General features: G+C 49.3%; 1 protein-coding gene across 3 annotated transcripts in view; it reads left to right on the forward strand.

Annotated features, from left to right (window-relative positions):
• Window positions 1–12157, forward strand: part of Dnajb1 (DnaJ heat shock protein family (Hsp40) member B1) — a 35069-nt gene extending 22912 nt beyond the window's left edge. For all 3 annotated transcript variants that reach the window (XM_076847889.2, XM_076847890.2, XM_076847891.2), the window contains 3 exons: window positions 1843–8894; window positions 9894–10474; window positions 10757–12157. In XM_076847889.2, the coding sequence (XP_076704004.1) occupies window positions 8684–8894; window positions 9894–10474; window positions 10757–10987 (1023 nt within the window). In that variant the 5' untranslated portion in view covers window positions 1843–8683 and the 3' untranslated portion in view covers window positions 10988–12157. The remainder of the gene's footprint in view (window positions 1–1842; window positions 8895–9893; window positions 10475–10756) is intronic.
• The last annotated feature ends 3086 nt before the right edge of the window (window positions 12158–15243 follow it).

The following is a 15243-nucleotide window of genomic DNA, read 5'->3' on the forward strand; positions in this document are numbered from 1 at the left end:
ACGGTTGCGGCTAGGCGGGGGGCGGGAGAAGTTGAGTGACAGGGAGGGCAGCGTCCACATGGCGGACGGCGCAGCTAGGTGAATTCCAAGGTGGGCGGCCCGGGGGTACTGGGGAGCTTCCGGAGAGGCCTGGGGGAGTGAGGGCGCGGGCAGGAGAGCCTGGATGGCACGGCCGCCGTGGTGAGGGGATTCCATCTGTCCTGAGTGGGAAGGAAGGAAAGGAGAAATGGAGGGGCTTAAATCTACCTCGAGTCCCCCAACCTGCAACTTGAACCCCAGCCCCATTGCGGGGTTGTGTTCATTGCCCTTTTCAGTAACAGCCCCTGTCCCACCTTGCTCGGTCCTGTAAGCAGGAAGCCCACGTTTGTCCCTACCTGCGCAGTTGTCCAGTGTGGTTACTACTGGTCACGTTGGCTACTGAGCTCCTGAAAAGTGGCCTTCCCAAATTGTGCCGTTAATGTTAGAATACAGATTTCAAACAGGATGAAAGGGTGAATGTAAAGAAATTTTTTCTTAATGGCTGTTCTGTTTTGTTTAATGAAAAGATGGTTTTATTTCCATCCGGAATGACTGCCATACCATTATTTAAATACATCTGAAAAAAATCCTGAAAGAAATTAAACTGAAGGCAAAGGGCAAGTAAAAAATATTTAACTGTAAAATAAATGAGGGGCTGGGGCTCAGCGGTAGAGCACTCGCCTAGCACGTGCAAGGCCCTGGGTTCGATCCTCAGCACCACATAAAAATAAACAAAATAAAGGTATTGTGTACAACTAAAAAATAAATATTTTTTAAAAAATGATTAATTAAATAAATAAAATAATTGAGAAAATGCAAATATTTCCACTGTAGCAATAAACTATGAATGTTTCCATCACTAAATCATAACATTTTATGATGATTACAGGTTGAAGTAATATTATTTTTGCTGTACTGGATTAAAATAAATGAGTAACCCATGATGTCCCATTGTCCTATGTAAAATTGAAAACTTGGGACTTAATGGATTAAAATTAAATTCCTTTTTTTTTTTTTTTTTTTTGGTACTAGGGAATGAATCCAGGGGTGCTGAACCACTGACCCACATCCTTGGCCGTTTTTTGTATTTTATTTAGAAACAGGGTCTCACTGAGTTACTTAGGGCCTCCTTAAGTTGTGATAAGTTGCTGAGACTGGATTTGAACTTGTGATCCTCCTGCCTCAGATTCCCAAACTGCTGGGATTACAGGTGTCCACCACCATGCCAGGCCCCTTGTTTCTTTTTACTTTTTTAAAACTAGCATCCCCTTCCCAACTGAGAACTGAACCCAGAGACACATTACCCCTGAGCTACATCTCCAGCCCTTTTTATTTTTCTATTTTTGAGCCAGAGTCTTGCTAAACTGCCCATCCTCAAATTTGCAATTCTCCTGCCTCAGCTTCTCTAGTCACTGAAATTACAGCATAAGCCATTGCACCCAATTCTTTAATTCTTTTTCTTACTTCTTTTTACTTTAATGATGTGCCTATTCTAACTTTTTTTCCCCTTAATCTTGTGGTGCTGGATTGAATCCAGGGCCTTGAGCACACTAGGCAAGCACTACCGCTGAACACCCCCATCCTCCTATTCAAGCATTTTAAATACCAGCTAGTGTTTGGTCTTCTCATAGTCTTTCTACTGGCGTTGCTAGTCTGGGGCCAATGGCATGTTTTTGTTCCCTTGATCATGCTGTTAGGAGCTACCAGGGAGATTGAGTACCAACACAGCGGGACTCATGCACACACTGAAACCTTCAGGACAGGCTGAGGAGCAAACAGGACTTGTCTCACTTCACCTTTTCTACTCCTTACTCCTGTCTCCAGATCCTACCCTTGAGCCTTCATCCACTGTTGAACCAACCCTTCAGAACTCGGAGGCCTGGCATCAGGGGAACAACAAGGAGTCCTTACAGGTAGATCTCTGATTCACAGGGGAAGGGGTTGGGACCAGGGTGAGTCAGTGCTTGGAATTTAGTCATCCACATTCCATTCTGGAAACTTGTGAAGCTATAGCCTTTGGGGATTCTCTTCTCCAGAGCAAAGGAAACCAGCGCTGTGGTCTTCAAAAACTCATCATTTTTTCACTGGGCTTAGCTGGTCAAAAACAGGTGAAAATGTTAATGTTACCGCTGTTGATCGGTGACGAATCCTTGCTTCCCCAATGTTGAAGAATAACACCAGAGAAGCACGCCGAGGCAAGGTCAGAGTAGAAATTAGAAGTTTATTAAAGGACAGCAGAAAAGACTTCTCCCGGAGGAAGAAGGGGACCCAAGAGGTGGAATCCGTGGAATTGCGGTTGTCTCCCCTTTTTATAGTTCTTTCAGTGATGGAATGTGGGTTGGAAGGCCCAAGGGGTGGGACACAGGTGGGCCAAAGAAGTAATCTGGGCAGGAAGGACTTCATTAACACTTCTTTGGGATGGGCTATCTCCAAATCTGTTGGGGGCTGTTTCCTGGGCTCCATTAACATTCCTTTGGGATGGACTTTGGGCCTAGGGGTTTTTCAGGACTTCATTAACACTCCATGAGTTGTCCTGCGTTTCCCAGAATCATTCTCAGCATGGCCTCCATTTTAGATTTCACTCGATATTAGACCCGATTTACCTAACTACACTGACTACCTAATTTTAAATCTGGCTTCAAAAACACAAAGTTGTTTTATAATTGTGCTTTCAAAAGCAAAGATCTTTTTTTTTCCCCCCTGTTGGCAGTGGTAGGATCCACAGTATTTTGAGGCCCTTTGTGTCCCAATCTGAAAGCCTCTCTCAGCCCTTCTGGGGACAGGGAGGGGTAATTTACTCAAAGGTTACCAGATAAAACCTACCAAGTTGACTTAGTCAAGGCTTTAACTGTGGAAGGCCAAGGAGGCAGGATCAAAACCCCTAAAATCGAGCCACATTTTGCCACTTCCCTTTTCTGCCAATTCCCTGCTTCTCTGATGTGATCTGAGTAGGTTAGTCTGTATATCCGGGTTCCAGTTAGGCAAAGCATTATGGTGCTCAAACAGATGTCATTTTGTGGAAATTTCACACCTATTCCCATGAACTCAGAATGTTCTGGAAATTCCCTTTGGTGACAGCTTTTATGAACCCCACACTTACTCAGCAGGCAACAAATCTTTGTTGTGCCACCTACATGCTGGGCGCCAGCTAGGCATACAAATAATTTCCACCCCCTCATCGCTCCCAAGAAGCTCATATCATAGAAGGGCAGAAGCAGCCTTGAGAAATAGAATTCTTTTGTTGTTGTTGTTGTTGTTATTTGGTTTTGGTTGGGGTGGGGGCTGTATGTGGTACTGGGCAACAAACCCAGGGCCTTCTACAGTATAAAGACATAGTCTCCCTCTGAGCTGCAGCCCCAGTGCCCCCTCTGTTTTGGGTTTTGAGATGTTGCTCAGGCTGCCCCTGGAACTCCCATGCTCAAGTGATCCTCCTGCTCGGCCGCTTAGTAGCTGAGGCTTCAGCACCCCCACCATGCCACGCTTCCCCTGTTTTTGATGAGTGTTGCAAGCGTGAGGAACCCCTTGTTTGCCTCATCTAGATTCCAGTAACCAGTCTGTCAGCAGAAATCCAATCCATCCTCAGAAAAGAGGACTGGCCACTTTGTTCAAACCCCTGATGACACTGTTGTGTGGCCCTGACCATAGGGACAGTTAGATTCTAATTGTGTCTTCACATCCCTAGCACAGTGGCTGATGCATTCCTAATGGTAACTGGTGAACCTGCTTAGTGTTGGCTTAGCCAGTTGTAGCAAGATTCCTACTTAAAGATTTTCAAGAGAGAAACTACAGAGAGGTCTTAAGCTCTAGCATGGAAGGCTGATCAGAGCCTCAGGTTTGGGGAACCCAGGGTCATTCGGATGGCCAGGATCTAATGTGTTTGGTGATGTCTGTTTCACAAGCTCTTTCTGTGTTTCCTGCATGCAGGTAAGGTAGGATGTGGATTTTCCCAGAACCTGACTTGGCTTGTTTTGGGGTGTGTGCCCCTGCTGGTTCTGAGCCTGTGAAGGAAGGCGAGGCCAGCCAGGGCAGGCCAGGACTGGTTAGCAACTTTTCGCTGTGTCAGGAACCCCAGATGAGGTTCCCAAGCTCTATCCTATCTTACCTGGCATGTTTGGGGTTTTTAATTTTTCTTTTCTTTCTTTTTTTTTGTTGTATTTTATTGAGCTATAATTTACACACAGTAAAATCCTCCCTTTTAGTGTACAGTTCTGAACATATACAGTTATGTAACGTCCCCCACAATCAAGATATAGAAAATTTCCATCATAAAAAATTCTCCTGCTCCATTTGCCAACTCCTGGCAACAACTAATCTGCTTTCTGTTCCAATACTTTAGTCTTTTCCAGAAGGTCACAGAAAATGGAATCACACAGCCTTTTGAGTCTGGCTTCTTTCACTAACATAATGCATTTGAAGTGCATCTGTATTGTTTGCTGTGTCCATAGTTCACTCCTTTTTATGTCTGAATAATATTCCATTGTATAGATGGATCACAGTTTGTTCATCCATTCACCCATGGAAGGACATTTAAGTTTGTCGGGAATTTCTCATGTAGCCCTATTTGTTTCCTGGGCAGTTCTTTTCATTGCATAAGGGTATCCCACTAGGAGTGGAATTGCTGGCTCAGGTGGCCATCATGCTTTGGAAGATTTTTTTGGTAATTTTTCTGGTAGAGTTGAAGAAGGGTATTTTTTAAATTAAGGCTTCATAATCATTTATGTCATGTTATGAACAGGCTGAGTGTTTACCATAAACACTCAGTGTGCTAAACACTTCAGCATTTTACTCATTGGGTGACCCTGAGCAAGTCACATGACTTCTTAGAGCCTCAGTTTCCCTGACTGTAACATATGTGTAATGACAGTCCAACCTCTTTGGGTTGTTGTGATGATTAAATGAGTTAATAGGAGCTGGGGGTAGCCAGGCACAGTGGCGCAGGCCTGTGATTCCAGCAGCGCAGAAAGCTAAGATAGGAAGATCATGGGTTCAAAACCAACCTCAGCAAAATTGAGGTGCTAAGTAACTCAGTGAGACTCTGTGTCCAAATAAAATACAAAATAGGGCTAGGGTTGTGGCTCAATGGTCGAGCCGGCCTCAGTTCAATCCCAGGTACCAAAAAAAAAAAGAGAGAGAGAGAGAGAAAGATTAGGAACTGGGGGTGTAGCTCGGTGGTAGAGCACTTGCCTAGGATACACAAGGCCTGGGTGCCATTCCCAGCACCACGGAAAAAGAAAATTAAAAAGAGTTAATATATGTTGAGCACTTAGAATAAGCTTTGCCATGTCAATGTTAGCTATTTTTAAAAATATTTTTAAATTGTATAGAGATATAATACCTATATTATTTATTTTTATGTGGTGCTATGGATCCAACCCAGTGCCTCAATTGTGCCAGGCAAGCACTCTAACACTAAGCCACAATCACAGTCCAGTGTTAGCTATTCTTTTTTTTGGGGGGGGCGGGCGTACCAGGGATTGAACTCAGGGTCACTTGACTACTGAACCACATCCCCAGCCCTATTTTGTATTTTATTTAGAGACAGGGTCTCACTGAGTTGCTTAGCACCTCACCATAAGGCTGGCTTTGAACTAGGGATTCTCCTGCCTCAGCCTCACAAATTTCTGGGATTACAGGTATGTGACACCATGTCCAATTAAAGTCTACTCTTAGAGTATAGACCTACCAGGGATCAAGCAATTGCGCAATATCACACAGTGAATAAGTAAATAGTGGGTATAGGGTTTGAACTGAGGCAAGTCACACCACACTCACCTGCTTAGTTCCAATATCATCAGAATTTTACCAAAGAAACAGAGTAAATGTCATGGGAGGGCAGAGAGGAGATTTATTTCAGGAGCTAGAGATGTAGCTCAGTGCTTCCCTAGCATGAACAAGGCCCTGGGTTCCATCCCCAGCACTGCAAAAAAAGAAAGGAAATTGATTTCAGTGAATTAGCTTGCATGATTGTAGAGACTGACTAAACAAGTTTGAAATCTGCAAGCCAGCAGGCTGGGAACTCTTGAAAAGAAGCTGTTGGCTTCTTCTGTGGGGACCCCTGATGTTTGCTTTTAAGGCCTCTTGACTGAGTACGGCCCAATCACATCATCAGGGGTCATCTCCTGTACTTACAGTCAACTGATCATAGGTGTTAACCTAACCACATCTACAAAACTACCTTCACAGCAACACTAGATTCATGTTTAATGGAATAGATTCTAGAGCCTAACCAGGCTGATGCACTATCGTAACTTCTCAGAGTTGACAGTCCATATTTGTTGAAGTTTCTGAAAAGGCCATTTTTCCAGTCTGAAGTGCCCAGTTCTTACCAGGTCAAAGCACCATAAGGGCCAGTGCATTGGCACATGCCTGTAATCCCAGTGGCTTGGGTGCCTGAGGCAGGAGGATTGCAAGTTCAAAGCCAGCCTCAGCAACTTAGCAAGGCTTTCAGCAACTTGGACCCTGTCTCAAGTTTTAAGAATTAAATAAAAAGGGCTTTGGTATGGCTCAGTGGTTAAGTTCCCCTGGGCTCAATCCCTGGTATTAAAAAAAAAAAAAACATAAACAAAGTCATTGAGTTGGCTTGGTGTTTTGGTAGTGGTGGTGGCAGTGGTGGTGGTAGTAGTTTGGTGCTGGGGATCAAACCCAGGGCCTTGCACATGCTAATAAATACATACTCACCCACTGAATACATTTCCACAGGCTTGGGAATTAACAGTTGAAATTTCCCAAATATGATCCAGACTTACTCAAGGAGAAGGGAGTACCAGCCCTAAGTTTGCCCCCAAATATGAGGATATCCCTTTTAGTAAGATGTTGCCCTCCAGTGTTACAGGAAATTTTACTACAACCAGATAGGCCCATCTAGAGCCCTTTCTGTAATTCTAAATTAAAGCTGTGCTATGAAATACTGGAGTAATCAGATGAGGAAGTCCACAGGCTCTGGGTTTTCCCCCATGATGATGACTCTCTTGCTTTTTATTAATGTAACTTTAAATATCATCCTCTGTCCCTTGAGATTGGTCCAGGACCCTTTCTACTATGCTGGGCTACTGGGCACCCAGCCCCAGCTGGCCCCATGGTCCCGGTGGGCCTGTGTGCATCCATCCTAGTTCAGAGTCCTGACTGATTCTGTTTCCTCGGTGGGTAGGGAGAGCCAGAATTCCCCAGCTGGACAGCAGGAAAAGGCCATGATCCTCTTTCTCAGTAGTCCCATCCTGCTAAGAACAGTGGTCACCAGAATCTTTCTACTGTGGAGCTGCCAGGAAGGGTGTGGCTCAGCAGCCCACCACTAACAAGACAGTCACCCCTTAGACAAGGCTTCCTTTGTGTGAGGCCTGTTTTGAGCACTTTACAAATATTGACTCATGTAAACTTCAAAGGCTTCTTGAGGTGGGTACAGTTTCCATCCCCACTGTACAGAGGAGGAAGCTGAGCCCAGGGTGGCAGCTAAGTAACCAGCCCAAGATCACGCAGCTAGGGAATGCTGGAAGCAGGGGATTGTCTGGTTCCAGAGAGGCCTTGACCTTCCAGCCCTCTCGTTCAGGAGCATCTCCCCTTTGGGAACCACCACTGCTTACACCACTCCTTGCAGGTCCTTCTCAAGTGATGCCCCCTTCTAAGCCTCTTTTCCCTCATCATCAGTGTGGTGTCCTTGACCAGGGGCACCCCAGATATTCAGAACCAAACAAGATCACCACGTAACCTACAGATGATCCCCAGATCATAAAGGTAGTGGGAAGAGAAAAGAAGCACGTGTGTAAAAACCACTAGGTGTATTTATGAAGTGTGCACTGCAACTGTGCCAGACCCTACTGCAGGTACTGGAGACCCAACACGGGGGCCAGTGCCTGCCTCGTGGCAATCCCAGACTGGAGAAAGGTGACATTTAGCATGAAAGCCAAGAACAAGCTAATTTCAGATTTAGCTCTTTAGAAGACTGTAAGTGAAAGGCCTGAAGGGCAGGACTGCGAAGGTCTCCTCAGAGAGGTGAGCTTTGGTCCCGGGTCTTCACCTCGCTTGACGGGGACAAGGCACAGTCTTGGGGCTCTCGGTTGCATCCCTACAGCCAGGAGAGGAGGGCGAGAGGGTACTTTTAGCCCGTGTTACAGCAGGAGAACCTGGGCAGAGAGGTCGGGTAGTGTGCCCAGAGCCACTGCCAGCAGTGAGAGAGCGCAGCAGACTGTCACCTTCCGAAGAGGCGGGGCAGCCTCGAGGAGTGGGGTCGCCTCAGGCCCCGCCCCTTCTCGGATCGGCGCGTTCGGCCGAGGTTCAGGAACGCCTCGTAACCTATTGGTAGGGACTGGGCGCAAGACGGGCCCTGTTAGCGGAGATACGGAAAGAAGATCGCGATTGGCTCTCTCTGGAGGGTGGGCAGGACTCCGTCGGCCAGTGCGCGCGCCACTGGGAGGCGTTGCCCAAAGCACAGTGGGAAGGGGCGTATCCCCGCGCGGTCGGCCGTTGGCGGCTTGACCCCGCCCCGGATGTCGCGCGTCACGGACTGAGCACCGGCGATTGGCCGTCGCGGCGCGAGGGGCGGGGCGGAAGGTTCTGGAGGGGGCTGGCGGGCTCTGGAAGCTTCCGCCGGACGGGTATATAGAGTCCAGGACGGGGCGGCGGCGGAGCCGGGGGACGGCGACAGCTGGGCGGCGGGCCGCAGGTGGGGGCCATGGGCAAGGACTACTATCAGACGCTGGGCCTGGCCCGCGGCGCGTCGGACGAGGAGATCAAGCGGGCCTACCGCCGCCAGGCACTGCGCTACCACCCGGACAAGAACAAGGAGCCCGGCGCCGAGGAGAAGTTCAAGGAGATCGCCGAGGCCTACGACGTGCTCAGCGACCCGCGCAAGCGCGAGATCTTCGACCGCTACGGGGAGGAAGGTGCGTGTGTGTGCGCGCGCGCGGTGCGGGTGCGCCCCCGCCGTTTGACAGGCGGGGAAACCGAGGCACGCCGAATGCTCTCCGGCCCCCGGGGGGACTTCGCGGGCCCGGGGCGGGTGGCCCCCGCCCTCTGGCCGCGCGGCCTCCGCCCTCGGATTGGCGGCCTCCGGGTGGGAGGAGGAGTCCTGGACGCGCCGCTCGCTCAGAAGCTTCTAGTAGGTTTGGGGCCGCCCCTCTCGGGGTGCCGCCCACGTCCCCGAGCGGCCCGGGGCGCGGGAGCCGGGGAGGGTGCTGGCGGCGCGGCGGGGCCCTGCGGCCGGGTGAGGTAATCCCTGCGAGACGCTGACCCAGCTCCGCGCCAGGCACGTACGGGGCGGGGCGCGAGGCGGCTGTCCAGGTGCGGGAGCCGGCGGCGCGCCTGCGGCCGATCCGCGACCCTGTCGTCCGCTGGCCGCCGATGACTCAGACTGACCTCTGGGCTTGAGCCTAAGAAATAAACTGACTTTGTGTTTCGGGGTGATGGCGATTGATACCAGAGAGAACTTGAAAACTGTCGGTGTGCTAACCTTCATTGATTCCTACTCTCTGCACATCTCCAGCCCTCGGGCGTTTAGAGTAGGCCCCTCTGAATGCTCCTCTGAATCGTGCCTTTTTTTTACCCTTCTTTTAGTGAGTTTTTTTGTAAAACCTTGTAACAGCTGGGAGGATGGGTCAGTCAATAAGTGGAAGGACCTGAGTGGCACCTGGAGGTGGCCAACTCAGAGCTTAAGCCCTTTGCCACTGACCTGTCACAGTGAAATAGAGTGGGTGGTCTTTTTATTGCTGCTGCTGATGCTGAAAGTGGTAAAGCTTAGGATTCTTCCTTGACAGTCTTTAAAGAATTCTTGGTCCAGGGTTCCCAAGTTTTTGTTTTTGTTTTTGTTTTTGTTTTCTCCCTTAAGGAAAGCTAGAGAGAAGCACCTGGTCAACCAACTGACAGATTCTGATTTTGCTTTTCAGGCCTGAAGGGCGGTGGCCCCAGTGGCGGTAGCAGCGGTGGTGCTAACGGTACCTCTTTCAGCTACACATTCCATGGAGACCCTCATGCCATGTTTGCTGAATTCTTTGGTGGCAGAAATCCCTTTGATACCTTTTTTGGGCAGCGGAACGGAGAGGAAGGCATGGACATCGATGACCCATTCTCCAGTTTTCCCATGGGCATGGGTGGCTTCACCAACATGAACTTTGGTCGCTCCCGCCCTCCCCAAGAGCCCACCCGGAAGAAGCAAGATCCCCCTGTCACCCACGACCTGAGGGTCTCCCTTGAAGAAATTTACAGCGGCTGTACCAAGAAGATGAAAATCTCACACAAGCGGCTGAACCCCGATGGAAAGAGCATTCGAAACGAAGACAAAATTTTGACCATTGAAGTGAAGAGGGGGTGGAAAGAAGGGACCAAAATCACCTTCCCCAAGGAAGGAGACCAGACCTCCAACAACATTCCAGCTGACATTGTCTTTGTTTTAAAGGACAAGCCACACAATATCTTTAAGAGAGATGGTTCTGACGTCATTTATCCTGCCAGGATTACCCTTCGAGAGGTAAGGGACTAGGTGGGGCCCTGTGCAGGGAGGCAGCTGCTTTTTAAAGCCATTCAGTTTTTGTTCTATAAGTGTTTCTGAGCATGTGGTTTATGCCGGACTTGGGGGGCACAGAGCAAGACTGACCAGAGCTTGAGCTTCCCTGCTGGTGATATGGGCAGATTTGGGGCAGGGTCTTAGCTGCAGAGGCCTAATGGATCTGACCCTGCACCAAAAAACCTGTAGGCAAGAGTTGAACTTCCTAAGCTATCTTTATCTAATGCTGTCCATTTGTTTTCCAAGGCTTTGTGTGGCTGTACAGTAAACGTCCCCACTCTGGACGGCAGGACCATACCCGTCGTATTCAAAGATGTCATCAGGCCTGGCATGCGGCGAAAAGTTCCTGGAGAAGGCCTCCCCCTCCCCAAAACGCCCGAGAAACGCGGGGACCTCGTTATCGAGTTTGAAGTGATCTTCCCAGAAAGGATTCCCCAGACGTCAAGAACCGTACTTGAGCAGGTTCTTCCAATATAGTCACCTGCATTCCCCAAGGACTAACCAGGGACCTTTCCACAGCTCAAGGATTTCCGGACCGTTCACCAGTTGTGGACAGAGAGAGGCGGGAGGGCCCAGGGAGGGCTTTCGTACTGCTGAATGTTTTCCAGAGAATATATTACAATCTTTCAAAGTCGTGCACTAGACTTAAGTGGTTTTTCGAGCGATAGAGCGGCAGGTGGTGGGCACAGCAGAGAAGGGCATTACAGTCTGCCCTACTGGTTCCTGCAGCCCTCCTGGGATGGGCCCACCTTCTGCTCCTCCAGTCCCTGCCCAGGGCGAGAGACAGGCCCACAGCTGGACTTGATCCCTCTGTAGTCCCTTTGCTTCCTGCTGTTAGATGGTGTCAACCTGCCATCTTGGTCACCAGACCCTGTGCACTCCTCAGTTTGTGTTGTATGATCGGTTCGTGTTTTATTCTGTATTTGTCTCCCACACCTTGCTTGTCCCCTGAAGAATCCTCTCTTCTCTTTGACCATCTCAAATTGAGAACCTAAATCAGTTCTGCAGAACTGCCTGGCTGGCACCACAGCAATACCTCGTTCCAGCAGGACCAAGGGAGCCAGCCTCCAGGGAGTGAGTCTCGCACCCACCTCTCCCCCCAGGTCCTGGTGGCCTGGCTGGAGCAGGGGGTCCTCCTGACCTCTGGCTCTGGTGACACTGAAAGTGCTGATTTATGGGTCACACTCTTTTCCTTTGTCCATAAAGCAATCCTTTGGCACACCTGAGGCTTAACCAGTGGCCCAGGTGATTTTTTTGTTTAATGGACTCTGGACTCTTCTCAAAGGGATCTGATCCCTTTGAATTTTGCACAGCCCTAGATATAATCCCTTTTGATAAAAGGGTCTTTGCTTCTGATTACAGGAGCACTGTGGAACGTCTGTAAATATGTTTTTATAATTCCATGTAAAGTTGGTGTGCACTCAAATGAAAATAGTCCACGGCAGCTGCTGCTCTCTGTACAGAGCCAAGAATCGGAAGAAACCTTGGGAGTGGGAGAGTTGGAACAAAAAAATGTCTGTTTTCTGGAGACCAGTCTGGTGCTCAGACCTTTAGACTTATTGTAAGTTGCCACTGCCGACACGAGACCAAAGTGTGTGACTTGTCATTATGCAGCGTGACAGCATTAAAGACTGATGCTAAACCTCAGGGGAGCGGTCCTGCGACTCTGTTTGAGGGTTCTGCTGGTTCTGGGGATGGGGTGGGGGCCTGGGCATCCCTCCAAAGACAGTCAGGGAGAGGGCGGGGTGGGCAGGAGGCAGGAGGGGAATCCTCTGCAGGGCAAAGATAAGTCTGCCTTGCTGGGTTAGGGAACGCTAACCCATCCAAACAGCAAGGCTGGAGTACAGTGGATGCTGCTCATTTGGTGAAGGTTAGGGCCAAAGCTGGGGTAGGGGCTGGCTCCTAGATGTTCTTGCCTGTCTTCCAGGGAGGACTCTGGCTTTGCCTGGTGACCTGGTCACCGGGGCCAAGGAGAGGTGTGATCTGCATTTCTAATGCCCTGTCAGGCTTTCTGCCAGGGCAGGCTTTCTGGCGGGCTCTGCCAAACCAGAACTAGAATTCCGGCCTCCCAGGAGCTGACCCCGCCCTGGGAAGATCCATTTCCTGCCTCTTATTTGTTGGCTACTGAGGCTTTTACTTTGTAACTTTTTAAGGAACTGGTTTTATTATAAGGTAAGTAATTATACAGGCTTACAAAAATGTAATGCTATTTAGCTACAAAGTGGTACTTTGTTTTTGGCAATAGTGGAGGATAAAACCAGGGCCTCTTGCATGCTAATCCCTGCTGCCTCACTGAGCAAGATGGGAGATGCTATTTAGTGTTTTAAAGTTAAAAAAAAAAAAAAAAAAAAAATCACACTGCTTGGAGCTAAGAACAGCTTCCCCTTCCCATTGAAATGATTGCTGGACACAGTCTTAGACAGCACTGCCCAAGGCAACTCTCCAATAGTGGGAACAGCATGAAGGTTAAGATAGTTGCAGTTGCTCCAATCACAAATGAAGGGTTCAGCCACCATGTGTTTGTGGCTAGTGGCATCTGTTGGATGGTGCAGGTCTAGAGGTTTTTTTACCAAGTATAATACAGCTTCGTGGAGCCAGGAGAGGCTCCCCCAGACAGAAAGTGAGCCTGAGACTGGAGCCAAAAGGAAGTATTGAAAGCTGTTCACCAGCCCAGGCCCCTGGGCCACATTGCTACAGAACTGACCCAGGCCTCAGTTGGGGGGGGGGGGGGTCAGAGTTGTCTTTCTGAAACAGGTCCCTGTGGATTTCATATTGAAGTGCTGCAGGTGACCACAATGTTCCTGAAGGTCTAGGAACTTCCACAAACTGTGGCTGAGCTGCCTGAGTGACCTGGAGAGGAGGGTAGGAGATGGGAAACTCCTTGTAATAAGGGGTGGGTGTGTGGCTCAGCAGCAGAGCGCTTGCAGGGCACCTACAGGGCTCCGGGTTCCACCCCGGCACCTCAAAAACAAATGGTATAACCCTCGAAATGTCCATCGGTGGAGCTGAGCTCTGACCCTCCCTTTCCCACTTCACCAGGACAGGCAGGCAGTGGTGCGACACTTTTTTGGTGTGGATCCAAGGGTGTGCTTACATAAGCACGAGCATAACTGCTCATTTTTGAGTTTGATTTTTGTGGCTGAACAGGAATAAAAACTGCAAAAGGTTCAGGGCGTAAAATCCTCCCTCATCCGCGGCGTTCACCTCCACCCCCAATGTTCCCACTTTCTCAAGTACCTTTCCTGAGGTGCCACAGGGAATGCAGTTTTTTTGTTTTAACTCAAATGCTATGTACCCTACACCCCCTCCCGCCCCCCACGTGATACGACACGGTAACGGAGCCATCTTGTCAACTCTACCTATATCCTGTGAAGTTTCAGTCCATCATTTTGGTGGCCCCTGATTGTTCTGCAGCCATTATTCCTGCTTCCAGGTTTGAGCCTCAGCTTGATGACTTTCTAGCTAGGTGACCTTGTGCAAGTGACCTACCCTCTCTGGCCTTCATTTCTTCAGCTATAAAATGGGCATGAGATAGTACCTCTCTCCTGGGTCTGTAGAATGTCATGTCTACAGACAGGCATGGGCACACCAGGGAGGCACTGGCTAGAGCGAGCCCTGTGTCCCAGCTCTTGTCATCATTCCTCGGGTATGTGAAGGGTTCTTGACCCACAGCTTGTAACCCCAAAGAAGGTGAGTCTGGAGTCATTTGGGTCAGTGCTCTGCTGAGCTCCAGGAGCCAAATCCCAGGTGAGCCGCTGAGACCCTCAGCCAGCCTGAGGAAGCCCCTAAACTTAGGCTCCCTCCCGAGGCCTCTCCTGACAACCCACTCATTAGAAGAGCACTGGGCTCCAGAGCTCAGCGACCTGGCTTTGGATCCCGGCTCTATCACTCTGCTGCTGTGTGTCCTTGGGCAAGTGACCATCTGATTCTCAGTGGCCTCCTTTCAAAAATGGGAGAAACGAAGGTGCAGGTCTTTTAAGGATGCTGTAACAACTAGCAAGGGGATGCATGAGGGAAGCACAGTGACAACACAGCTCCCGGGTGAGGGGTAGCCCAGCAGCACAGCAGGCACTTAGCCTGCACAAGACCCTGGGATGCCCCCCACCCCGCGGTGGGAAAAAAATAGCAAATATTTCTAAAGTACCTTTCAGAAAACCTATCTTAAATATTTGTTGTTCTCATTGCTAATGATAATGCCAGTCACTTAGTACTCATCCATTTAATAAGCTTTTATTGAGCACCTCTTGTGTGTTAGCCAGGTCTTGATTCTGGGAACACAGAAGTTAAAAATTCCTGTCCTTGGGCTGAGGTGCAGCTCAGTGGTAGAGTGCTAGCTTGGTGTGTGCCAGGCCCTGGGTTCCACCCCAGCACACACAAAATAAAATCCCTATCCCTGTGGAGCTGATGGTAAGTAAGGGTAAAAAGAAAATAAGCATAAATAAATAAAATGTCCAATGTGCTAGATAATGGAGAAATAGAAAACTAGTGGGTGGAAACTGTTGGGTACATTTTAAAATAGCACAGCAAATGGCCTGCCAAAAAAGTGACATTTGAGTAGACAAAGGAAGTCGGGAGCAGCTGTGTGGATACTGAGGGAAGGACATCCAAGAACAGGGAATAGCCTGTGCAAAGGCCCTGAGGCTGGGACATGCTTGAGTTGTTGAAGGAGCCAGTCAAGGGCCCAGTGAGGTTGGAGCACAGGGAATGGTGTGAGAGTTGGAGGAGGAGAGGGC

This window comes from Callospermophilus lateralis, chromosome 1, assembly GCF_048772815.1.
Source record: "Callospermophilus lateralis isolate mCalLat2 chromosome 1, mCalLat2.hap1, whole genome shotgun sequence".
Taxonomy (NCBI): domain Eukaryota; kingdom Metazoa; phylum Chordata; class Mammalia; order Rodentia; family Sciuridae; genus Callospermophilus; species Callospermophilus lateralis.